Source organism: Electrophorus electricus, chromosome 25 (genome assembly GCF_041902795.1).
Source record: "Electrophorus electricus isolate QZ-2024a chromosome 25, ASM4190279v1, whole genome shotgun sequence".
Classification (NCBI taxonomy): domain Eukaryota; kingdom Metazoa; phylum Chordata; class Actinopteri; order Gymnotiformes; family Gymnotidae; genus Electrophorus; species Electrophorus electricus.
This window is the reverse complement of record NC_137521.1, coordinates 4,717,335-4,743,928: the sequence shown is the minus strand read 5'-3', so window position 1 is coordinate 4,743,928 and position 26,594 is coordinate 4,717,335. Positions and strand designations below refer to the sequence as shown.

At 39.3% G+C, this 26,594-nt stretch overlaps 4 protein-coding genes across 4 annotated transcripts; 2 read left to right on the top strand and 2 right to left on the bottom strand.

Annotated features, from left to right (window-relative positions):
* Nucleotides 1–2,532: 2,532 nt before the first annotated feature.
* LOC145653779 (uncharacterized) lies at nt 2,533–3,415 on the bottom strand. The gene is made up of 2 exons (XM_081707992.1): nt 3,103–3,415; nt 2,533–3,017 (listed from the first exon to the last, which is right to left on the bottom strand). The coding sequence occupies exons 1-2, from the start codon at nt 3,234–3,236 to the stop codon at nt 2,687–2,689; spliced, it is 465 nt and encodes a 154-aa protein (XP_081564118.1). The 5' UTR covers nt 3,237–3,415; the 3' UTR covers nt 2,533–2,686.
* Nucleotides 3,416–4,442: 1,027 nt separating this feature from the next.
* si:dkey-16n15.6 (organic solute transporter subunit alpha) lies at nt 4,443–7,371 on the top strand. Its single transcript, XM_027012767.3, has 7 exons — nt 4,443–4,605; nt 5,267–5,418; nt 5,539–5,612; nt 5,710–5,865; nt 6,130–6,241; nt 6,560–6,812; nt 6,944–7,371. Exons 1-7 carry the CDS (start codon nt 4,536–4,538, stop codon nt 7,369–7,371), a joined length of 1,245 nt encoding a protein of 414 aa, XP_026868568.2. The 5' UTR covers nt 4,443–4,535.
* Nucleotides 7,372–9,235: 1,864 nt separating this feature from the next.
* suv39h1a (SUV39H1 histone lysine methyltransferase a) lies at nt 9,236–12,145 on the top strand. The gene is given in 7 exon segments (XM_027012802.2): nt 9,236–9,254; nt 9,692–9,837; nt 10,087–10,390; nt 10,393–10,730; nt 11,167–11,313; nt 11,766–11,895; nt 12,009–12,145. Coding segments are annotated over 7 exon segments (1,221 nt in total).
* A 1,901-nt stretch (nt 12,146–14,046) lies between these two features.
* On the bottom strand, nt 14,047–25,756 carry gpr173 (G protein-coupled receptor 173). The gene is made up of 2 exons (XM_027012769.3): nt 24,672–25,756; nt 14,047–19,738 (listed from the first exon to the last, which is right to left on the bottom strand). The coding sequence occupies exon 2, from the start codon at nt 19,490–19,492 to the stop codon at nt 18,329–18,331; it is 1,164 nt and encodes a 387-aa protein (XP_026868570.1). The 5' UTR covers nt 19,493–19,738; nt 24,672–25,756; the 3' UTR covers nt 14,047–18,328.
* Between the last annotated feature and the right edge of the window lie 838 nt (nt 25,757–26,594).

The following is a 26,594-nucleotide window of genomic DNA, read 5'->3' as shown; positions in this document are numbered from 1 at the left end:
TGTGCTTGTGGAGCTCCCCCTGGTGGATGACATCAGTCTAGCGCAAGCTTTGACGCTACTACTCCACTACCCTTACTATAATGCTTGTTTGTAGATTATAGGGATCCTCTGCATTAACAACAGAATATGTGTATCTGAGTAAAGCAGACATGCCATGTCACGTATGAGTGTGCCATAGAAATATAAATATTAACAAAACTATGATTTACATACAAATTACTTGGAGGTCAATTGATTTGTGCATTTATCCTAAACATTTTACTTACAAATTGTGTTTCTTTTTAAATTTATTTTCTAAAACCACTACTGAGAGGTCTCATCTGATCTCATTTACTGTTTACTCTTTAACAATATTTTTATCCAGTTTATTGATCACCTTTATCCATTTTATTGATCTTAACATATTTATCATTTCTCCCTCTCTGTCCTCTCCTCTTCCACGGTCACCCAGTGTAACATAGTAACTATTAACATGACGACGAGACAGACCATTGTGGGATCAGTACCGGATAGAAGACATCGGCTCCATGCACACACACACTAATTGATAAAAGCCCCACGTAACACCTGTCCACTTCCTTTGTTGCCACTTAGTGTGTGAGTGAATATTGTTCAACTGTATTTTCTACAATCCACTACTTTATCTTCTAATGACCACACATTTATTTTCATTTCATTAATAGCATGGCATACATTTGGCCAGGAGGTGTAGCTTCTAAGCACCTCTGAGTGCATGCGCCTTGAATAGGATGAAAGGCCAGCCACAGACCCAAAGAAAATAGTGTGATTATTGCTGTCGATCACACCAAGTCTAGAATGGATACAGAAAAGGTGCTAAGCCTGGAGAACGGTATATACATTGTAGGCAACAAGTTGTAGAGCCATTATCTTCTGGGAAATATAGTCATAAGCAACAAAAAGCTATTTTATACAGTTAGTCATACTATGCCACCTTAAATCATAGTAGCGTAGTGCCTACACTGTTTTTTAAAAACCAACACTTTTGTTATCAGGTGAATGGCATGGACGGATGAATAACTGTATTTTGAAATGAAATTCTAAAACATACTACCTCAGGTGATGGAATGTCTAACTCCGCCTAAACTACTGAGGTCATGATGTCATCTTAAAGGGGCAGTACACCGGGACTACGTGAAACATTACCATCTCCTTGACAGCTTTGACCAGCATACCAACTAATGATGGCTACACAGAGCAAAATAGATGGACAGTGCAGCATGCACTTGCCATTGACACTGTGTTAAACAAGGCATATATTATATATGAAAAAAGGGTAAGAGTTGCCAGAGGTTATCACTACTTTATTCCTATCCCTGGCTCTAGCTTTTCTTCCATGTGTCTTACTACAATCCTAGGTCCTACATCTCACAGACTCCAAAAAGTATCCTCCACAACACAGAGACCAGACTCCCAGCAAACCTCATCTACCCCACATTGCTTCCTCTGTCTGAATCGGTGGCGGTAGGTGGACTGTGGAGCTGCAAGTCTGCTGTCAAGAAAGCTGACTTCATCTCAGTTATGGACTCCCTTCCCGCTTAAATTTTCCGTGTGCTAACAGATCCGGATCACTCCGGAGGTACTCAGTAACACCCACTCCTCTATCTGTTCTTCTTCATACTCCACGAGAAACTGGCACGGGAAGTGCTACAGGCTTACTTCTGTCCCAGGGGTGGTGCGTCACACCTCTTTCACTGTCATCTTAATATTTCCTAATTCAAATTCCCTGCTGTTACATTCTGCTTGTTATCCATCAACCAGCAGGGCCTCTAGGAACCTTAATATAAGAGCTGGACATCCTTCTTGGACTCTTCCTTTCTGATGGAACCCCTTACTCTCATTGGAGACTTCAACGTTCCCTCAGGCAAGCTCCTGTCCCCCTTTATTCTTCCTCTTTTAGACTCATTCATCAACTGACCTCTGACTCTCAAAGAAAGCAATGTCCTGAACTTGGTCTTCAGATGACCTTTCTTGGCTCTAGACATCAGCGCAACCCCACTCTACTTCACACAGTGTCCTTCACCTTGGCCTCCCCACTGCACTAATAATCCACTACTCATACCCCCTCCCACCTTCAACCTACACTCCATCTCTCCTTCCAGAGAGCTTTCAGCATCCTTACATCTCTACCACACCGACTCCTTTTCCTCTCCAGCACTCAAACCTACCAAAACTTGCCTCTCTTCACTTTTTACATCCATTGACCTCCTCTGCCCTCTGTTTTCCAGACCAAGGAAATCTTTTTCTGACAAATTACATTTATTGGTTACATTACTTGGCACTTTCCTTATCCAAACCTTTTGAAGACATCCTTGGTTATTGGTCCCTTATCATTTTCTTCATAGCTTTTAAATCCGTGTTGTTATTGGGCTCCATATCAACAAGACAAGAAAACCCCATCAAACAAAAGGATTGTGGTTCTCAGAAACATCCCTTTTTTATGAATAACTAACAAAATCAAATGGTTCAAGTGTCAACCTGCTTTACACATCTTGTTAATTGCTATTCTGAGACTGGTATAAAAATTTATTTATTTTTACTGGCTTATGTTTACAACTGGAAACAATACACATATGTCTTTTTTTCCCTTCAGAGTAGCATTTAGGTGTACTGGTACTGGGTCTTTACACCTACTTTACAGCGTCATAGTCCTGTGAGACGCATTAGCTTACTTCTCCCAAGGTTTTAACTTCCTCGACATGTGGGAAACTGTGGGCAATTGGTTACATGGTTTAATATCCAAGTTTAGAAGTCCAGGGATCTCCTCCCCCGTTTGAATCATACGGAACACTTCTGCGAATGAGAGGGGCACGAACTGTGCTGCATCGAGCTTCGTTTCCGACTGTGGACGCTCCCCAGAGGCACGGATTTCGTCACTTCGGGCAAAACGGTCTTTAACCGAAATAGCGTCAGCTTCTACATCACACATCACACTTTGCTCAGACCGATGGCCCGCAGACCACTCCTGGAAGCCAATTAAATCTATTGCCTCGACGAACCTACAACAGAAGCAAACAATCGTTTAACTTAAACACCACATTTGCGTTTAGAGCACTGCCCCCACAAACACGCTTCAACACGTACCTGTTGTAAAAGAAGATCTTTAACTTTAGCACATCTTTGTTAGTTTCTAGTATATTTACTTTTTTCAGACCTTCTTGAAAACGAACATCATTGTCAAAGTCATACGAATCAAACCTGCTGAACACAGAATCCATCGTAGCAAGTCTATGCTCCAGTCGGGAGCCACAAATTAGCTAACGTTTGCGAATTTAAGATTTAGCTCTCATACTCTTATGTAAACAACTTTTAGGTGATAATAAAATTTCATAATCAACGGACTAAGAGAAAGTCTTATCTCTGTTATTTAGCAAGAAATCCCAGCAAGGCTATAGTGTTTCTACGTCACCGAAGACAAGAATTTCAAAATAAAAGGCCTTGACTTGACAAAATTACAGAGAGCTCACAGAAAAAGCCAGGCCCACTTATTAACTCTTTTATCAACCGCATTATATTGATCGAAAATTCCATCTATGAGCCACCTAGATTTTATCTATCTATCTATCTATCTATCTATCTATCTATCTATCTATCTATCTATCTATCTATCTATCTATCTATCTATCTATCTATCTATCTATCTATCTATCTATTTTATTGATTAATTCATTCATCAACCTTAAGAAGTATTACAGGCCATTTTACTATCTTATTCACTTGTCAGAGACGTGTATTTCCCAACTTTATATAAAGTTATCTAAATTTTTTCTAAGGTTTAGGAGAGTTTATCTAAAGTTGGGCCGGTGTAGTGGGTAACAATGTTGCTGTTGCTGTGGGCAACTGGGGTTCATTCTCCATCTGGAAAATGCACTATGCTCTACCAATAAGACTCCTTGGGCAAGATTCCTAACAGTACACTTGCCTTCCTCTGTAACATTATTGAAATTGTAAGTTGCTATGGATAAGAATGCCTGCCAAATGTGTAAAATTTAAAGAGGCCATCACTGGGTGGTTAATCCTTATTCTCTTACAAATTACACACCAGGACTTTTTTTTTTAAACAATTACCAAAAACAACACAAATATGTCTATTCAATTTACATTTATTGGTTACATCACTTGGCACTTTCTTTATCCAAACCTTCTGAAGATATGAAATGCTATTATTACTGTACTTATAACAGAGGACATGCAAGAGGATGGACTTGGCCCTTCACCTGTGACTCTACCTGTGTTTGTCAATCATTAATTTCTGAGATCAGGAACACATCACTCAGACAATCAGAGACTTCCTTAGCATGGAGCGGACTTAGCACAATGATGCACATAGTCATCTAATTTTTCCTTTGCAACATGCCAGACAGTAACTTTTTTCATGCATACTGAATCAATTTCTGATGATGAATTAAATAATAAAGCCAAGGTCTAGGCACAAGCTACTACTTTGGGGTTAACATCAAAAAGGCTGCCAACCCCCTTTGCTGGTTTCCTGAGAACTCCATATTCTCAGAATCACCATGCTCAATAGAGAGGATAACTGCAGCTTGATAGAGGCTGAAATCCCACTCTCATCAGATTTCTTCAAAGGTAAGGCTAGCTTCACACTTCAGCATTGTATTATCTGAGGCATGAAGCCTCATTGAGCTGTATACACACAATAAGCATTAAATCATTCAGCACATATGTCTGAGCAAAATAAAGACAACCAGGCAAATAGACATTGAGCAGCTTCTAGAGGACTTCCCATCAATTTTTATAATAATACCTCTGACTTTCCTATATATGGCCACAAAATCTTTGGAATTACCATCAGACTATATGCTTTACATATATTGTACACAATTAATCAGTATCCATCTTAGGATAATATCTATCATTACTTTTGAAGTGGACAATGTGATGACATGTTACATTATTCCATGAGAATTGATAAAGAATGAACTAGGCTTTGATCTTTCAAGAATTTCTATAGGCCATTTCTAGAATTTGCAGTCAGTATGTGGCTGTTAGCAGTTTCGATATGGTTTATTAATACAATACTAGACATTAAATAATATTTGTTAAAATGTTGGGTAAAAATAGTATTTAAACGTAACACAGGTGTTTTCAGAATGGTGTACTATGAAATAAATGTGGCTACATTTTGTTCCGGACATTGATTTGACCTTGCTACACTATATATTATACTGTATATTCATCTCAATGCTTTTCAAATGTGTCTTGTTTATGTTGTTTTCTTTACATGAAGTGATTAAAGATGAGATGTGGCTGTTCCTCATCCCGGCTGTACTGGCTGTCCTGCTGCTGGCCCTCTTCCTTGAGGAAATTGGCTTCTTCCTCCGCCACGAACCTTCATCCAGACGCAGCCGGCTCTGCCTGTGGATCCTGGGCATGTACCCGGTAAAGCCGCACCTTCGATCCGGCTAAAATAAATCAGCAGATGGTGCTATCATGTCATTTTCTTGGGGGGCATGCTACCTGCTGGTGTTTTTTTTTTTTACTGTAGTCACTTCCTGTCAGGTTTTTGGAATGACATCCATCGTTGCATTGTATGTGCCCCGATCGTCCTCACTGTGCAACTTTATAGCTTCTCTGTAAGTAACTTTTAAAGATGTTGTACTTTTATTTTGTTTTATGTCTCTATATTGGGATCAGTCAGGGTCATAAGAACTGCATTGTACTGTCTTGAAGATATCACTCCATCACCCTGCTGAAGTTCATGGGTCTCATCACAAACTTTTTTGGGGGAAAGGCACAAATGCTTGAAGTGCTCGCGGGGAAGCAGGTCTCTCCCAACCCTTTCCCTTGTTGCTGCTGCTGCTGCTTGCCCCTCATCAACATAAACAGGTACACTAGTCAAAAAGGGTGCAGCAACACCTGGAATTTGCTTTGCGCTACATCATTAAATCTGCCTTGCCTTGCCTTGCCTTTCTCTGTTGCCCTTTTTGGCACTGCATTCATGTATGTTGTTATCAAGAGACACAGGCTACTTTAAAGGCTGCGGCTAGGTGAGGCTGGATTAGGCTTGATGTGTTGTTGACAGGATGGAATAATGCAGGGCTGTTAGACAGTAACCTGGCATGATGGCCCCTTGCTCCTGCTGTGTTACAGGACAAGTCTGGGATGTATGATGGCTGCTGTGTTGCAGCTCTCTGTGGTCAGAACACTTCTGTTCTTCATCACTCTTGTGCTCTGGACAGACGAGCAGTATGACTATGGGGATGTGAGTACAATGTGCCATTTTGACATGCTACACGCGTAGTGTCTGGTTTCCGGTAATACTATAAGGAAAAATGTATGGAATCAAAAAGGTTATTAAATGTATCCATGTATTAATTGTATGTATCTATGAAAACGTATGCCATAAAGTTTATTAAAAACATTCAAAACAACGCTTAGAGAGTTTCAGCTTTCAGTTACTAACCTCTAGTTGTCCAAATTCTTTAGTAACTCAAGTCATTTGTTTCTTCAACAATTCAGTGTTTTGCAGGTATATCCACCATACCAACCACAATGCATTTCTTCCCCCTATGTCCTCTAGGTGGACTCAGTCAATCCCAATGTGTATGTGAATGCAGTCACTGCTATATCCACATTTCTGTCCTTCTATGGCTACCTGTTGTTTTACAAGGCAACGAAGAGATCACTGCATGGTTATAGACTTCGTGCCAAGTTTGTCTGCATTATTGTGGTTTTAGTCTTATGTGGACTTCAGAGTGGGATTCTGGAGACCATGGGAGCACTTAAAGTTGTGCCTTGCACACCTCCTTTCTCCGATCTGTTCCGCTCTCAGTGTAAGGAATTATCGAAAGAGGAGCAATCTTGGAATTTAATATCATTGTTCACTTTTTTTTTGGAGTGTTTAATTTTTTAAAAATAATTCTCTATCTTCTTCTCTCTTCTTGTCGCTGTCTTCCTCTCTCAGTAATATACCACTACTCTGTGATTGTAGAGATGTTCTGCATCAGCCTCTTTGCTCGAAACATATTCCGTAAGGTGGAACCCAGCCCAGATGGCACTTTTGGAATGGAAAAGGGGATCCCGAGTAGCACCAGTAAGGCAGTTCAAACAGAGGCTGAACCACCCCTTGCAGTGCAGCTCAGCACCCAGGCAGAGGACCCTTGGTGCTCTAACCCGGCCTGCAGCCGTGACAGTGACGACAGCCTGTGCAGGATAGAGCACGCCCCGCTGGACCGTTTCCCCTTCCCCTTACAGACCGGGCCTCCAGAACGGGCAAACCCAGAGAGAGACAGCACTACGCTAACCAGGGAGCACAAGAGCAGAGAGCTACCAACCATCACTGTCAGTGCCGAGATCAACTGTGTGGAAAACACAGATGTGACAGTTGTGTAGCAGTAGAAGTATCAAGATCACATCCACGTCGCTGACATTGTGGTCTCAGTCCAAGTTAGCGGTTGTGCTTAGGGGCCATCAAGTAATAATGCATTAACCTCCATATGCTCTGACTATAGCTCATCCATATGCTTAGTGCACTGACATGTTTGTTTGTTTGTTTGTTTGTTTTCCTTCCTCTTCCTTTTATTCTTTCTTTCCTTTTTTTCAAATGGATAACTTAACTTTATTAGATTTTGTTGCAGGCTCCTTTCTGTTGCAAACTATAGCTTTTTTTTGGTACAATATAGACTAAGCAATTTTCTAAGATGCTTAATAGAGCCAATAATAATAAAAAATCATTTTTTCCTTCAAGCTCGGGTCCTTTACCAGAGCCCTGGGAACGTGAGAGTCCTGTGTAGTATCTTAGCTGTTCCCAGGACTGCACTCTTCTGGACCGAGATGTTGTTCCTGGGATCTGTTGGAGCCATTCTCCCAATTCAGGGGTCCACAGTTGTTCCTGGGATCTGTTGGAGCCATTCTCCCAATTCAGGGGTCTACAACTTCACACACACACACACACACACACACACACACACACACACACACACACACACACACACACACACACACACACACACACACACACACATATGTACAGCACCTCTTTACCTCGCCCTTTATGAAAGCTGTTTTCTTGTTCTCTGCTCAAAGTACAGAAATAATTCAGTGAAGGACATATCTGTGTGTTGAAATATGCTTACACATTATAAAGACCTTCTGAAACAATCAGCTATCAAACACGTAACATTCAACAAGTACATAATTAATTATAGAACTACCACCTACTGCATATAATTTTTCATGCATGTGTCAACAGTACAACATATGAAACACTTGGAAATCTATAGATATAGCCACAGTTAACAATAAATGCACATATACAATAACTCATACTGTATAAAAACATTACAGCTTTACCCTTGAGAGAGGAAAATAATAGGTTTTTAGTCCCAAACACGATTGTTTGCAGTGCATAACAAGTTTATGATACGTTAAAATGTGCTTGATCTTTCTTGTTACATATCTAATAAAAATGCCTATTGGTTAGCTCGCAAGTCCAAACAAAATGCATCAATTTATTGTCTATATAATAATAAAAGTAACCTATTCCTCCTCATTAACCTCGCCACAACATTAGATATCAGATTAACGTCCGCTAGTTTTGTACTGATAACTCTGCTGGCTCCTGCACGGATGCTCGTGAACATGTAATGTTAATGTGCCACTCCCCTGGCACTGTTTCATCCCTTTGTGTGACAACAGAAACAGAAAATATTATTATGCGATTAATGTACAGTATATGCAAGGACAGTAATATTTGCAGCAGCTGAAAGGTCAAGTGAATAGTTACACGTTTTCATGTCGATACCAGCTTTACCAGATGTTTCGATTTTCTGCCTTGTGGTACAACAGCATTACATTTTGGAGTCAGAATTGGTTGAAATATACCTACATTAGGCTACATTGTACTTATGCTAGACAATTATTTTTTTGCTAATTTTTGATTTAGCCTACCACTAATAAAACTGCAGTAACAGAAATACTGATATATGACATTGTCTTTGTGTCAAGCCGTCAGTTGTCCAGGAGGAAAACTAAAGTGAAATTTATGTCTATCCTCTATTTGTACACGGTAGCTAGTTTTTTTAATTTTAATTTTTTACATTTTTTTTTACGAATAATCTATTGAAATATTTTGCAATTTTCCGAGGAATTGATCAATTACAATCAAATGGCTTCCTCCTGGTAACGTCTAGACCAATGAATTGCTTAGGCCACCATTACGCTATATTTGATCAATTTTTGGCCTAATGAGGGAAACATGGCGCAATATGTGAAAGGTAAGGCTTACTGTTAAACTCAATGAGCTGTTGCTTTCAGATCATTGTTGCACGGCAGTCTTTAAATTACCAGTGGCAGCTTGTGACCAGTGTGTTTTTGTTGTTGTTGTTGTTTTTTTTTTTAAAGCGAACAGTAATTTTGCATGTGGGACGTCTGTATATTGTTTTACTCAAACTCTGCATCACCGCATGACAGTCTTTCAGACACACATCTGAGGCATTTCAGTGGAGAAATTGCCAAGAAAACTTTTTTGAGTCTAGTGTTGCCAAAGCTAAATGGAAAACTAATTTGTAAAGGGCTTTTAACAAAGCACGTTCAGTAACAAACCAGGTCCAGCCCTTACGCGAGTTAGTGCTGCCAGTAAATTATACTGTTCTCCAGTATAATTTATCTGATGTGATATCAAGTTCATTTGGGGTTTCTTTTGTTTCTGAAGTTTGCAGTGTCCCTTGTAAATTCACGTGGGATGATCTGCAGGCTCTGTGTCGCAGGAAGAAATTAGTGTGTGAGCAGCTGGCTGTGACCAGAAACAACTTAAATGACTATGAGGTGGAGTACCTATGTAACTACAGAAGAATTAAGGTGAGAGGTAATAAAACTGTTAAAATAAAACAAAACATTATATGCTAATGTTTATTTCTTAACCTCATATTTTAATCTATATTCTTGTATCTTAGCATTGATGACAGTAAGTCTGTTATATCTGTGAAGAACCCATTTTCTTGCATTTCTATATTTTTGAGTTTCTGCCCCACCTATACTTTGTCACATTTTTATATTTGACAAGTACTTACATGTCATATTTGTATTTCACTGGGCCTTCATGTGTAGGGTCATGAGTTTTTTCTGGTGAAATGGAAGGGTTACTCTGAATCAGAGAACACATGAGAACCTCACAGAAACTTCAGATGCCCCCATCTGCTCCGACAGTTCCGGCGAGACATGCGCTCATTGCTGCAGCATGCCGTTAAGCCACTGGACTCCCTATCACTGGATGGCTCTGCTGTTCCCTTCCTCTTCCAGCAGGCCAAGCAATGCATGAAGCTTGTGCTCTGGGAGGAACAGCTGAACCACACCTGCAGGCACAAGGGCCGAATCTTTGTCCTCAATGAGGTGGACCTGGATGGCCCTCTGAGGCATACATCAGTGACTACAGGATTGGAGAAGATGTGAGGCTGGGCCAAGCACTGGCGGGTGGCTGTGAGTGCTTTGACTGCATCAGGGAGCCCGTCCGAGGCAGCTGCGCTGGTGCGTCCCAGCACCGGGCCACATATAATGGCAGTGGGCAGGTGAAGATCAGGCCCGGCTTTCCCATCTATGAGTGCAACTCAGTGTGCCGCTGTGGAAACAGGGTTGCGCAGAGGGGTATACAGTACGACCTGTGCATCTTTAAGACAGCCAACGGAAGGGACTAGGGTGTGCGCACACTCGAGAAGATTCACAGGAATGCCTTTGTGATGGAGTACCTTGGCGAGGTGAGCTGCTTAAAGCTTTTGTGGCAAAATTATTTTCCCCTTGTGTGTTAATGGAGTAATATATTCTGTAATCGTGCTGATCTCAATCACACGATATATAAACTTGCAGGGTGTAATGTTTCTTATGCTTAGAGGCAGTAAGATGCAGTCATCAGTCATCACGTCATGTTTTTCTGCTATTGGGCATGTTTTCAGAAGCCTTGTAAAACTTTGTATAAATTCTTTGTCCTTTGTCAGAATAGAGCAGTCAGCTGCCAGAGTGTTATTTCTCCACATTGTCACAAAGATAGAAATTTGTTGCAAATACTTTCACATTTGCCAGTTTGTTTTTCTCTTAAGATGATGTACATTCATTTTGTAAGAACTTGTCATAACCCAACATTCTGTGGGATATATCTTATAATTGCCATTTGCGGTCTGCTGTGTGTCATCTCAGATAATCACCTCAGAGAAGGCTGAGAAAAGAGGGGAGACGTACGACAAACAGGGAGCCACCTACCTGTTTGATCTGGACTACTTAGATGATGTTTATACTGTGGACGCTGCCCACTATGGAAACATCTCCCACTTTGTCAACCACAGTGTGAGTGAGAGTTAGTAATGTGACTGCCTGAAATGAGTTTTTATGATTTAATGTTACACCCAATCATTAAGATGTAGTCAGATGAGCCAAAAAAAAAAAAAAGACCGCACATACCAAGTCACAGTGGTCTGATTTGACATCACTCAGTTTCCAGTAAGATATACTGGTTTTAACCTACCCAGCTTCTCATGCATTAAAGCAGGTACTTAAACCTCCAAGCTCCCTCGCTTTTGTATGCAGTTCTTGTGCTGCTGTGTCTTATGCTTTGGTGTTATTTCTCACACCAAACACAACCTATTCAGTGTTATTCCAAGAACTTTCTAACATGATCATGTCCCAGTTAAATTTATTTACATATGAAAAACTGGGGGTGGCGTGATGAAAAATTCACATGCTGGATGCCAGTAATTTAAGCCACAAATGTCAAATTACTTTTAATGACGGTGTTGCAGTGTGACCCAAACTTGCAGGTATATAACGTTTTCATCGACAATCTGGATGAGCGCCTTCCCAGGATCGCGTTCTTTGCAACACAACTAATCAAAGCAGGAGAGGAGCTCACCTTTGACTATAAAATGACAAGTAAGAGTGGGATGGTTTTCATTCTTGACAATTTCTAGAAATTCTTCTAGAAAACCAATACTTATACCTCAGTTTAGACCTATTTAATAGCCTGGGCTTCACCTGTTTTGCAGCTGACACACTGGATGCAGAGAGCATCAAGATGTATGCTAATTTCAGCCTGGCAGGAGCTCAGAGCACCGCCATAAAGCGAATCCGTATTGAATGCAAGTGTAGAGCAGAGAAGTGCCAGAAATACTTGTTGTTTTAATAATGCCTTCTGTTTTACTGTTGCAACATTCTTGCTCAATTTATCATCTTGGAGAATCTACTTAAAGGTGGAATGAGTTTATATATTTTGTTTATTGGTTTCTGTTTTTCATGCCTTTTTTTTTGGTTAGAGAGGCTTTAACAGATAACACTGAATAAGAGCCATATACACCAGTTAGTCATCTGTCTTGGAGAAACCTGTTGCAGCCACCAGATGGTGCAATTGTATTCAAGTTTTTGTACTACACACCAAAAAAGACCCTGATCGTCTAGTTAGCTTTGTTTAATTTACATGTAAGTTTTCTTCAGCCATATATAGGCAAGTAGTTACATGTTTATAGAAAAAGAGTGAAGATTTAACCAAACTAGCTCTTTGGCTATTCGCAGGTTACCTCTTGGACAATGTTTGCTTAATAAAGCTTGTCTATTATTTGTTTGTATAATGGGCCCCATGTACTGTAGTAGTTATGCACTGTTTCAGACTAGGTCCTGTGTTTGGTAGTGCATCAGTGACAAGCTCTTTCAGAAAGAGCTGGCTAGCTGCAGCTGTTCTGTCCCCAGCTTAGGTCAGTCAGCTTTGTCCAGCTTTATTCCCCCTCCAGGTCATCATACTCTCCTGGTCACTGTCCGTGTTCTCCTGAATGATTTCTTCTTCCATTCTCTGCCTCTGCTTCATACTTCTCCCTCCCTCTGTCGTTTCTCACTGCAGCTCATTCATGGTGTGGTTTAACTGCACGGCTCCCACTTTTATTGAGTGGACTTATGGTAAATCGGTATTTGGTAAGGCTGGACTGGCTAATGCTAGATGCTAACAGCTGACCTTGCTCACGTGGCCTCGGAGCTTGGCTGTCACTGTCCTTACACAGAAAGCATGGATGTTTGCACACTGTCCACTGATGGTGCCTTTGGTGTTTCTCAGTTAAAGATCCAGATCTTTTTACCTCTATCTTATATCATGGATTCAAGGCTTTTCCCTAATCTTAATATGTTCATTATACTTGTTTTAAGTAATTTTAATTTAGTTTTTGAGTTTATCAGTATTGTCACAAACTAATAAGTTTACAGTGTCTGGAAAATCCAAAGGGTTCAGAATAATGGCCAATATGTCCAATATCCCTGAGGCTGCTTGGATTTCATCAGAGAGCAGATAAGTCTGATCTCTTATGGCAGTAGTTGTCATAGATTCATGAGCATATACATTGAACGAATGTATTTGCAGTCTAACCCCTTTAAACTGTAGCAGGTTTACTCCCAGTCAGTGTCTTGCGTCTGCTGTTCTTAATCTGAGTGCTAACTGAATGCAAACAGCATGTTTTTATAGGAAAAAAGAAATATAAACAGGGTGAGGGGGGGAAAATATCTGTTGGCAATGATCAGATATGTCTGAATGCTTAGGTAAGAAGTGCATTTTAGCCTCCATAAAAACTACGCCACTGTCATAACATTTAGAGTTATCTGAATATCAGTGCTGTTGAATAACGCAGTGCTGCTCATAATGGGTTCTTAAGCTTACTATCTTGTTTATCAGTTTAATTTACCTATCGCTGTTGTAGGCAGCATTTCTGGCATGGCTTATGATGTAGATGAAGTTGCCATTGCAAATAAATGCAATAGTTTATGAGTGAAAGTGCACCGAAACAAACAATCCTTGTTTAGCAGAATGCTGATGAAAGGGGTTTGATACTGTGGCACCTTTAGAGCACCTTGTGGTTTAAATTCCTTGCAGGTAGACTCATGATTATGCAACTGAGGGTATATCTGTGGCCCCTGTGGGTTGTGGACAAGGGCTTCTAGCATGTCTTTTGCAAAGTGATGAGTACCATTTAAACTCTTTCGTAGCTGTGCAATGACACGTTTCCCTTTGAGTCGATGTTATGGAACATTAACAGTCAAAAACGCAACAAAAGTATACTTTTATTGTCGTGTCGGGGGGAAAAAAACCCTTTAATTTACAGAACAAGATAGCTGAATCTGAAAGCCAACTTGACATTCTCTCTTTTTTTCTCTTTTCTTTTCATACATCATGCACTCATGAAAAATGAGACTCCTGAGCTGATCAAAGAAATATTTCAGTCCTGTTAATGAATTCTCACTGCGTCTATTGCTCTTTGAGTGGGCTTGTTTGTCATATCTCCCATTAGTCTCATTACTGTGGCATATGAGGTGATAAAATATACCAAAATGTCTTTGTCATTTAAATAAATAATTGATTTAATAAGAAATTAACACATTTTTTGGCACTACTAACACCAAATAAATTTTTTAAAATAAATTGACCAAAGCTGTTGGTTACTTTAAAATGATATAGACATGCTGGTTTTCAGGTCAAAAATATTTTATGTTTCTTGCCATGTTTAAATATTCAAATGTTTACATTTTAGGGAGCTGTATTATTTAAAAAAAATTCCAAAACATGTTGTTGTTTTTTTTCCATATCTTACGGAGATTATTACATGAGTTTTCCACTGATTTTTAAAGCAGGGTCAAGTTAGCACATTGGACCTAATCTTAAAGTGAAAATGAGTATCAATGTTGAATCACAATTAAAGTAATTTTGTCTAATTTTATTGAAGCAAAGCCTGTGTATCAATGTTCATTTGTCAATCAGAATTGTATCTTTTCATTTGCATTTCATTTATTTTCAGTAGTCAGTGTGACAATGAAATTGGCAGATGATGGAAGTTATGGAAATAGCGCATCTTGTAATGTTGAAGCAGTCAGCATTGTCATAGGCTGGATGTTCTAGATGATACCTAAAAGAGTAACTTGTTCACTTATTATCTTGAGTATTGTTTCAGATTTGTCAAATGTACTTATTACAGTGCATTAGTGTGTGGATTTAGAACTCACTAAGACACTGGTATTCCTTTACCTAGATATCTGAGTAGCTTGTGGTAATTCAACTTTTTATTTTCAAAATCATTAAGAACTTTCTATTTAACCACAGAAGGTTGTAGAAGGAAAAATGAATCACATCTGCTAATTTTAGTAGTTTTATCATTTTAAGAGTAGTTTTGTGTAACTTTGTGTAGTAGCTTTGTCCTATTGTTTATTAACTTTAATATTTTCAGCAGTCTCTTGATCTGAGCTTTTTTTTTCAGTAAAAATTTCAATGGGGATTAAAAAGAAAAAGAAAAAAGACCTCGATCATCCCCAGGAGTGGTGTTTTTCATCAGGCTGTCAATATCTGTGCCTAACAATAATTGATGTGGCTTCCACCATAGCTTCCCCAGTCCTCTCCCACACGCATACGCAGTATGAACACTCTCTCACACATGCGCAGTAAAAAGATGATCAAGAGCACCCCCCTACTTTTTTTAAAGTTCATCCATATAATACACAGGAAATTGCACAGAGGTCACAGTTATTTTACAAAAGATAGAATGCCTGAAGCAACTAAAAATGTTCTACCAGGCATGTTTGCTCATTAGAAAAGTCGCTCCCTCTTTGCCCACCCACAAGCCCTCCCTTCCAACCACAAGTCTGAGTGCTTGTTCTACTTTTTCAGATTCTTTCCACATAATGAGTACACGATATCATCAACTATCACCTGCATTCCCAAATTCCCAAAAGATATGAAGAAGAAGAAGAAGAAAAAGAAGAAAGAAGAACAAACCAAAACCCCAAAAAATGTCTCAAAGAAATCCACCAGAATCGAGGAAGTTCCTTTTAATTCCACAGGAAATCAAGTTCTTTGCATTCAAGTCTTTCCATTGAACTGTGCAAAATTGTACACTCCTGTGTCACAATTTGGCGATTTTCTTTCCAGATTTTAGCACCCTTCAGATGCTTTTTTTCCTTTTGACCTCAGTTTGTATGCTTGTGAAGGGGAGTGAGAAATTCAGTCCTGTAGAAGTCAACAAAGACACAGTGTTGCTATTTCCCCAGCATTTTTAGTGTCTGTAGAGGCCATACAGTTGTCAAATCTTCTTTACATCAGTAACATCAAACCTTGATAATAGCGTAAGGCAATAAATGCAGATAAAAATGATTCCCCCTTTTCTTTCATTAGTGGTTGTTGTTGTTATTTGTTGATGCAGCTGTTTATTTTTCTACATTTTTCTTTGATTTTACAAACAAACAAACAAAACCGGAGCAGAAAGGAGTTAGAACACCCCTAACAATCTCTGAATACTACCTCGCAATAAAAATCACAATTTTCTGCTCTCTGTAACATTCATTAAAATATTACAATCTCTGGGTCCTTGCCTATATTGTTAAGCATTCAATTTCAAGTCAACATTATCCCAAAGAAAATTTTACTGATCAGCAATTTCTGAAATTGTGTGCAAAATATTATCAGGCAAATAAACTTTAACTGTCCCCAGCACAAATTCTCAGTTTATCTCAACTGATATAATATGTAATACTAACAATATTAAATATATAATGTAATATTGTAGGTTTTATATTATAATACAAAACTTAAAATAATACTTAAAAATGTTTCAAATTAGGTTTGATGTCAAATAAACTTTTCATTCAAGCTTCACTTTCATTATTCATTTGATTATAACATTTTATTCCATAACTTCCCTTTATGCTGAGTCTGTTATTAGATTACTGCTATAGCAGGCCAATGAAAAACCTAATCATGTTAATTATGTTGTATTCTAACCTTCCACTATCTTTTGGTCTACTTTAGTTTTGCCATCCCTCCACTTCCTTCTTACTTTCTTATATTATTTATATGTTTACATTGTAACTTATATGAAAGTTTCAAATAAACTACTATGTCATGCAATGATACCCCTTCTGTGGGAGGTTATTATATCATAATAGAATTAGATCAGCACTGATATGCACTCCACGTGGATTCATAAATTCAAAATGAATTCAAGTACTAATTTTGTACTATAATGTGTGCAGTAGGATTACCCATAGACAATCCAAGGTCTGATTCCACTACAGAATGTCTCTAATAATACAATACTCCAACTGTGCGATTTTCAGCCTATTTCTAGCACACGTTATCTTGACTGAAGCCCTAAGTTCTTAAAACTTGCAACACCATCTTGTAATGTTGAGACTAAATTTGGTATGATTAGGGCTTTGTATATTATATTTTTAAGGTTTTCATGCAACCTCATCAGTAGCTTCTGTTCTGATATCAAGGCCCTACTCCCGTGCTTAAATTAATTTGGTTACATCATAAGGACATTAGCCATTTTATGAAATGTAATGAAAGACTTTTACTTTCATTAGTGGGAATGAATATATTAATAGAGCAGAGAGAAGAAAATAAACATAGTAAGTAATTACAGCAAAAAAGTGGAAATGACTGCAAATGTGATGCACTATTAGACCGAACTTCATAGTTTGAACTCCAACTGCCTTGAAATCAGCAAAAAAACAAAATTTGTTATGTTCTAAACTCTGTATGACCAGGAAATTCTGAGTGGCCCATATGTGTAAATTTTTCTAACTGGCACTCCTAAGATTAGCATAAATGTATCAATTTTGACCAATTTCAGTCCTCGCTGATTAGCCTGATGTGTAGACTTTGTCTCTTGGCACTCATTGTTTCTCTTTAAAGATAAAATTACATGCATGCACAAAATTGTTTTTTATTACTGTAGTATATGTACTTGTTAGTAATTAGTACTTTAAATAATACAAATTACTGTGCCAAGAGTTTAGCTTTATGCTGTTTATGAATAACATTTTGAGAAATAATATATATTTATATCTGGAAAATGATCTTCAGAATCATGTAACACTTAATGTAGCCGTGTTTGACATTTTTACAGGATCAGTCACAGTTGGCCATTTGTGATTCAATCCTTAATCATTTATATACCAAAAATAATTGTTTTGCAATGAAAACCATTGTTTTTCTTCTATAATTGTAGCACCCTCATGCCTGTAGTAGACAGCACTCTACAAAACTGTTTAGATTTGATTCAGTGTCTCACATTTTAGCCAGGAAACTTCCCCTTTAAGGTCAACATGAAAAAAACCCAAAACAAAAGATAGCATTTAGGTGATAGAAAATGCTTTTTCCCCATGATACCCACTCCCTTAAAGCATCGTGCACTGCTTCTAGATCAAAGGCCACAACAACATAAAGCATCCCTAATGCCTCCATCTTCAAATGCTTTCTAACCTCTTCTTACTGTCTAATAGTCACCCACCCAAACAGAAGGAATTGTAAAGAAAAGAAAGTGACTCAGCACTTCCGTCTTTACATGACATAGTAAGGCTCACGGGGTAGTTGAGGTTTAGTTCTACAACAGGGAGGCAGGTGGGCCAGCAGGCCCTTCTTCAGGTCCTTGTTTAGGAAAAAGCAGATAATTGGATTTACCCCTGCCTGGGCAAAACTCATCCAAACTGTAGTGGAAAGGTACCGGTGCGGAATGGTACATGCCTTCACAAAGACCCGCCAGTAACAGGCCACGATGTACGGCGACCAAAGCACCAGAAAAAAGAGGGTTATCACATAAAACATCCTGCCAAGCTGCTTTTCTGCCTTGAACTCCTCCATGCCCAGCAGCCGTCGGTTCTGGTTGTGCAAGTTCTGCCTGATGCCCAACAGGGTAGGTGGCATAGGGCCCCGGCCGAACCCCGCGATCCAGTTGGCGGCTGCCTGGCCAGTGGCTCCGGGGCCGTGAAAGGTCCAGTTTTGGCTGATAGCTGGAACCATCTGGACAGGCTTCATCTTGCGGTGCTTGTATTCGAAGAGCAAGAGCTTCATGTAGACAACATGAGTGGCCAAGATCAACACAGCTAGCATAAGCATGAAGCCTAATGTGTCGTTGGCCTTGAAGTAGCGATGCTCAAAAATGCACTGGTCCTCTTCACGAATAAACTTGTACGTACCCACATCAAAGACAGGTGGGAACGCCATAGCGACAGAGAGAGTCCAAACCATACACACCACAGCAACACAGGTCCAGAAGGTCATGCGCTTAGAGTAGAACCTGTGGTGGGCAATGGCCATGTACCGTGTGACGCTAATGCAGAATAGCATGAAGGCGGCATGGAAGCAGAAGAGCACAGCCATGAAAGCTACCACCTTGCAGCTGAGCACACTGTAGGTCCAGGCCGAGCCATTCTTAATGGACACCAGTACAAATGGGAAGCAGACTGCTGATCGAATGGTGTCAGCCAAGCAGAGGTCTAGCAGGAAATAGTATGGGGCCTTGTGTAGGGCCCTGTCCCTTAAGACTAGCAGAGAAACCACTAGGTTTCCCACCAGGCTGATGCATATGATCAGCCCTAGAAGGACAAGCTTGACATAGGTGGATACAGGAGATGAAGGCCCTTCACCCACCACTCCACCTGTAGTAGCGACGACGGCTGCCAGGGGGTTACTGGGCCCATCACTGCTCTCGTTTCCGTTGGCCATCCCTTTCGCTGCTCCAACTGCAGAACTTCTTCCTCTCCTCTGGAACTGACACCTTTTCTGTCACCTCCTCCTCCACCTCCTCCACCTCCTCCTCCGCCTCCTCCGACTGAGCTGTTTTTCGTCCTCGTGGTTGCCTCTCGTTGTTGTCTCACATGTAACAGGAGAAGCTGGTTCTGCATTGCCCCATTTTGCACACTTCTCTTTGGAGCTTCCTTTCACAACTGTCTCCTCTCCTGGCCTTCCCACCTATGAAAAAGTGAAATGATTTTTAATGTTTTCAATATATAGTTAGTATTGGGAATATATTGTGAATGTAATATATGTAGTGAATATAATATATAGTTTTAGTTAGGAACTCATTGCCTTTACTGTATATAAATTTATAAAACATGTTTCTCAGTAAAATGTTTTAAAAAGTAAAATGTGTAAAAATGTGTAAAAAATGATTCACTACACCATACAAATATGGATCTTAAAAAAATCTGGAATGGCATATTTACACCATTTACACCATTTAATGGCCATTTAATGGCCTGAATATTTTACAAAATGCTTAAGATGCTTATGATTATTGTCATGTCAGCTAATTTTATTTCTATCAATAGAGTCAAATGCGTCCTATGCAATGTCTTTATATTTTGATGTTAAAGATTACAATGGAATAGATCTGCTCAGATGTGTTTTATTTTATGAAGAAATAGAATTAAATTATTGATGGAAAATCTATTCAATTTGTCTAATAAATATGTCAAACACTTGCACTCTAAGTAGAATTTACTCACTGTGTTTTGGTCTTTCTCTCTTGGACTATCCTTTGCTTGGCTAATGTCGGCTCTTAGATTAATTACTTTTGCCTTAGATCCTCAGCTGTGAAATGAATATCATTCGCATCCTATACAGACATGCTCATTCTTTCTAATACGATGAGTATGTTTACCTCCTCCATCTCCAATCAGCACAGCCTAGTGCATTCACCTTTCTGCTCTGTGTTGGATCCCTTGAGGCACCCAATTTGCTTCATCCTTTGTATATTTATCCTTCTCCTTAGACCTTTTACAGTCGTCTATCAGATGATTGCTCAGAGCATCATGAGGGTCTCTACTCTGTTCAAACTGTCTATATCTTGATACACGTTCACCTAATGGATGTTTTGAGCTCAGCATACTATTAAAAGTATTACCACATGCTATTACCACCAGCTCCCCTTAACTCCCCAATAACCAAAACTCTAAAGTGAGTTTAGCAGAGCAAGTAGTTAACTATACCAGGTATACCTGTGAGAACAGAACACCTGTCCAGTGCACTAGATCTGAATTTTGACAGTTGGGTCCAAGTGAAGGCAAGTGCCAGGATATGCTCAATAAGCCAATCCAAACTTTATTCAATACCCTCAGAAGAGGGGCCATCCATGGTGTGTATTTTAAAGACACAAAGGAGTTCTTGCCTCATTTTCCACAGTTCTTTTCATCTTCTAAAGCTGCATTTCAAAGTCTTAGACCAGATCCACAATCAAGTGTGTGTGCTATAACAGCAAAGACCATCCATTGACCGATTGCAAAACAGCACAGTTGGAGAAATACAGTCAAGAGTACTACTGGAGATAGGATAAATACCACACGCCTGTTGAATAGGAAGTGCAAAAGCCCTGTCCCAAATTCTAAAGTTCCGTGCGTTTCAGAAAACCTTGCTGGATTTTTGAACCATTATGTACCTTGAATGGACCTACTGCAGTGCTTAGAAAGCTGGTCAGGTTTTCAAGTTCTTCAAGTGAAGACCCTTGTGCAGCATGTGCCTTCCCTTGTGTTCAGAGGAAAAACTGAAAACAGTCTGCACCTGATGAATAATAATCAATGACTGCTGAGAAAACCTTTTGTGCAGGACAATGTAAAGATGTACACGCAACTATTCGGATACGTACCAGATCGGCGTCAGTCGATTAACCACCACATCCGTTTGTCCCTTTATCAGGCTGTGAACTAAATTTGACATCTCTCCAACGAAGAGATTACAGATTTCTAGGCTACATGTCAGTTGTATGTATCCGAATCGATCAACAGTCCCCTGAAAGGGAGAAGCGGGGCTCTTGTAAGCATCTGCTCTAGCATGCTGAGGAACATCTTCTGCCTCCCTCTCAGCACACAACAGATCAGCTGTTCCCACCACATGCTACATAGCATGCCAGCAACTAGTCTGTCACAGTGATTACCTCACTTGTTGCTAAGCTACAACACCTAACATTGCTTTGTGTGTGTGTGTGTGTGTGTGTGTGGGTATCTCTGTAGATAGCGAGGCAGAGGGGATGGGAAAGGAGAAAGAGAGTTGGGGGTGAGAAAGCTAATTGCTATGATCCATGGTGAAGCTGAGAAATCATTTAGTTGCAGAAATCGAGATGGTGGAATTCAGCAGGAAAGTGCACTGGTGTGTAAATTTAGATGGCGTTATCTTCTGCAGTGACACTGAGCGGCCTTTACTGGTTCATTTGTGTCACATACCACTGGCTACCCAATTTTGTAGCTGTTTGAGGCTATTGAAAACCCTAGGTGATTATTACAGAGTATCAGACTCCAACAGGAGAGAAAACAACATCGACCTATTGTTTTAGAGTAATCACACTAATGTACTTCTGTCACAGCAATTACAGCCGCTTGTTGCTAAGCTACAGGGCTTTTCTGCCTCATGCAGCGTGTGCGTGCGTGTGTGTGTGTGTGTGTGTGTGTGTGTGTGTGTCTTTGTACGACTCAATGTAGTCAAATTTGTATGTGTTGAGGTGAGGTGGGAGGGAAAAGTAATGCTCCTCAGATGCAATTAGTTACCAAGAGATGAAAAGTGAATGTTTCGCGTTTAGGTAGTGGCACCCCTCATGTATCCGCAGAGCAGTCATGCAGCATTTCCAAAAAAAGGAGGGTAAAACAGGACTATCTATGTGCCAATTTATGACAGAATAATGACGTATGGATCTGCATGTGACAAGTAAATTATTATTTTTTTAAATAATATTTAACATTTAGTTAAATCAAGACAAAATTATGCAAATTTGATATCAAGGATTAAACATAGAAGCAGACAAAATTAAGTGCAGACATGTTTATAATTTCTTTCTGGGACTGAAACGTGTTAAAATAAGGTTTTGGACTGTGTAACAATGATGTGTTTAAGAGTGTCTATGGCATATTCAGGTTAGCAATGCATGACTCTGAATGCCTGCTGTGTACTTCACAAAATAACTAACAAAATCTAATTCACATTTATGCTATTTATATAATAAATGGCAGAATTTATATAATGCAAAATGATGAAATTACCTACAAAACTTGAAATACAGACTACAAAATGCACTTGGGTGTTGTCAGGACTGTTAGCAACTGCAACACATGCCACGTCCTACAAAAAGATGGATTTTTTTTAATGATTCCTAAAGGTTCTCATTATAGACTTCTGAAATCATACAATGATGCCAAATAGACAACAGCTACACCAAGCACCTGCAACAGCTGTGATAACATACCCTCAAATGTGGATGGAAATTAAGATCTTCGGCCTACTTATTAAGACCTTATGTTAATGTCACTATCTGACAAAAAATGTACCATCAAGGAAACTCATTTCAAAAGTTATATTAGATTGCCAAGGAAACAGAAATGTTTTGCTTTAATTGAAGTCACATTCTGCTTTGTGAGATTCAAGGCCAGTGAACAAAGTGCACCTTCATTTTGACAATGAAATCCTTTGAGATATCATGAACATCTAAGTTTAACCCACAATGAAACTCAATTCAGTTAATTCCAGACACAGGTACCTTGAAAGCATCTCAGAGTACCAATCATTTTAAAAGAAATAAAATCTAAAAAGGAATATCTGTCTAATGTATCTATGATTTCCTATATCAACTTCATAATACTAAAACACCAAGGTAGGTTTGTGGTATCACACTGGAGTAGAATAGTGATGTAATATTTGAAATATTAACCCTGTATGAGTGCACCAGTTTATATATGCTATATGAAAACTCAAATCTTCTGAAAAATATAAGTGTATTAGAATGGTTAACAGTTTTTGTATGTGTTTATAGTACACCACCCAGCACCTAAAAGTAATTATTAGTAAAAGCACCTGCGATAGGCTTCAAGAATGTATATCGATATTGTTATAATTGCAAAATATTTGCTGCCCAATGTTTGCCCATATGGGAGCAATGACGTACAATCTGTTTTCCTTTAGAGGCCAGCTAAACTAAAATTCTCGTATTAATTACGAAGACTCCTCGAATCACTCAGGGAGGAGTCGGATAAAATGGGAGTTGGTTGGAGGCAGAAGGCCGTGATACAGTCAAGAACTGGATAGCAACAGCAGTGAACGCTGGCACCGCGGTCTCCATGGGAGGAGGCGACACGAAATTCACCAAGCAAAAGACCAAGAATCGTTTCGACTGTCTCACGCTCACGTTCGGGAAGAGTTCAAAACAGAGCGAAAAATAAAATGTAGTTTTTTGTTTTATGTTATGGTATGGACCATTACAGTGGCGCTTCATGCGCAATACTGATAAATGTTATCGTTTACACAGGGTGAGCTTCTCCTGCATTGCTTACACATTCAACCTGCGGCTGATTGCCGTGTTCGTTTGCATGAAAAAGAGGGTGAATATGAAAATAATTCACTACCTAGAGCTGGTGACGAGACTCTCGCAGCCAATGCCAATTCGTTTAAATGCCTACGCAAAAGTGCAAATGGCTTCTATCAAAGTATGTATAAGAGAGCCGTCAGAGTTATAGTCTACTGATATGGCTTGGTGCTTTAATTCTATCTCTTGGGAGCTACTTAGAGCTGTATAACCCCATAGGCCTCCATTACTTATACAAATTAACATTTATGCTTTTGTATTTCGTCGCGTGTGTGCGTGCGTGCGTCACCGTGAAATAACAAGTGGTTAAAGCAGACCTGCATTTTCAGTTAGCAGGCTTTATGGTAGCCTATGCGACAAGAGAAAATGATATAGGTCGGGACAAGAAACAAGGATACTTTGTCTTTCACTGAAGGGTTAAAATTAACATTAGTGGTTATTTCCCATGGCTGTAATAAATTATAGCCTAAATGATTGTTCTAAAAAAGCTTACTTTTATTTAAGAAGTAAAGAATCAGACAATGTGATGAATATCACAATGTGGGGATGTGATAGGCTTACCTGGAATTCTCAACCTTGTCCTCGAGACAATGGCTTTGGCTTCGACTGTAGGCCTGAATGAGAGCTTGTTGCAGTTATCAAGAAATAAAAACAGACAAAAGGGGTAAAGAAATGTGCCTTTTCGAAACGACACACCTCATTCAGTGGATCGAACATGAATCCAATGTATAATCCAAGATCATTTTTTCACGTTCTTTACAAGTAACAGAACAGGAAAATAAAATGAATAAAATAATTAATTAATACACAGAATGGTCACGTCTGGGGAAAAATAACGCAAAACCTGTTTCATTGGAAAGTCAGTGTCGATCGGTTAGCCCCCTTTTTAGCCAGCAGTCGTTATCTCATGTAAACACAGGTTTTAAAAAGGAAAAATATCGTTTCCTCTTTTTTCGTGTGCATGTCATGTCTTCGGGCTTTCCATAAAGCTAGCCTAAGCCTCAACAATACATTCCCATCACACTGGCAGAATTAAATAAATAAATGGTCACTACCAGAATTTGTATATCTTATATTCAGTTTTGGTACCCTAATGTTTAAGCCCGTAATGCTGCATCAGTGTCGTGTTCAGGTACGCAGAATTGAATTCGTAAATAACGACTGACACGCGCTAATAGGGCTACAACACGAGCTGCTTTCTCCCAAGCTTCATTTTCTTGCTGAAATCTAAACCAGATCCGAAGACGTTTTCCTCCGCCACAACGATATCCACATCTTCAGCTGGATTTAATCCGTTTGATAAATCAAGCATCATTCTTCCATAAATCCAGCGCTATGAGCGTTGTCCTTACACACGGTGCAGTCATCCTATGTGTGGATATGTACACAGAGCAAGTAGGCGCCCTATATTTTTAAAACACATACGCCCGATACTGTCTTTGATGTAAAACGCAAAAAAAGATTTGGCACTCATGGCAGTGAGTCGCGATTCGTAGTTGGGACGTATATCATGTTTTTCAACATAAAGGAGTCATCACTGAATTGAGAAAGGTCATTTAAAATTAAACGAAATTATAATTTTTCTAAGGTTAGTAGGAAATAGCGAATCCAGTCTGCCATCAGTCAGGCTCTCCCTCGGTTTCTTCCGGAAACGACAAAGCAGGTCTCGGGAAGTTCCGACAGGATCAGTGATGCTGCGCTCTTCAGGATAACAGTGAGGTGCACTGTCGTATATAAAAGCTATCATGAAACGCAAACTTACAGGGTTATAGGGTTAAGAAATTGTGCGATCATATCCTATATGCTGATAGATAGATAGATAGATAGATAGATAGATAGATAGATAGATAGATAGATAGATAGATAGATAGATAGATAGATAGATAGATAGATAGATAGATAGATAGATAGATAGATAGATAGATCCTTGTATTACGAATGGAGAGTAGCACAATACATAATTTGTGCATTAACATGGGTAGTCAGTGAAAAGCTAAAGATACTCCCCTGTATGGAAATATGTACTCTACAATACCTGATGCAGGAGCATATGTATATACTTGTACTCTGTTTTGAAAATTCTCAAGTCTGCTCACAGAAGTTTTATTGGAGATTGCTTCTCTACTCACACATACGAGGTGAATTTGAAAGTTTAGTGGTCATGTCTTACTGTAATAAAAAATCTGAATTTATTTTATGAAGTTAAAAAAATAAAAACTGTTTTGTCAAGAGTTAACATATTTTATAAAACACAGAGGGACCTGTGTTTAAAAGAAACTTCATGTGCAGGAGAGATTGCAAGATGGTCGGCATTCAAAGGTCTGTCTGGTCCTGATTACTTACAGTATCACCTGAGAAATCCACACAGAATTTCTCTAGCCTGCTTTGTCAGATGCATGTCCTTTGACTCAGTACACATTTGACTGAAATGAGGAACGTGGGAAACCAGCTCACCCAGTGTGCTCTTGGTGCAGGAGCATTTAG

Excerpts from the sequence above, each read along its gene's own strand:
- LOC145653779 (XM_081707992.1), bottom strand. The coding sequence starts at position 3,236 with ATGGATTCTGTGTTCAGCAGGTTTGATTCGTATGACTTTGACAATGAT. Across the intron at positions 3,018-3,102 it reads AAGATCTTCTTTTACAACAG|GTTCGTCGAGGCAATAGATT; the intron begins GTACGTGTTGAA and ends CTTCTGTTGTAG.
- si:dkey-16n15.6 (XM_027012767.3), top strand. The coding sequence starts at position 4,536 with ATGCTCAATAGAGAGGATAACTGCAGCTTGATAGAGGCTGAAATCCCA. Across the intron at positions 6,242-6,559 it reads AGCAGTATGACTATGGGGAT|GTGGACTCAGTCAATCCCAA; the intron begins GTGAGTACAATG and ends TATGTCCTCTAG. Across the intron at positions 6,813-6,943 it reads CGATCTGTTCCGCTCTCAGT|TAATATACCACTACTCTGTG; the intron begins GTAAGGAATTAT and ends TTCCTCTCTCAG.
- gpr173 (XM_027012769.3), bottom strand. The coding sequence starts at position 19,492 with ATGGCCAACGGAAACGAGAGCAGTGATGGGCCCAGTAACCCCCTGGCA.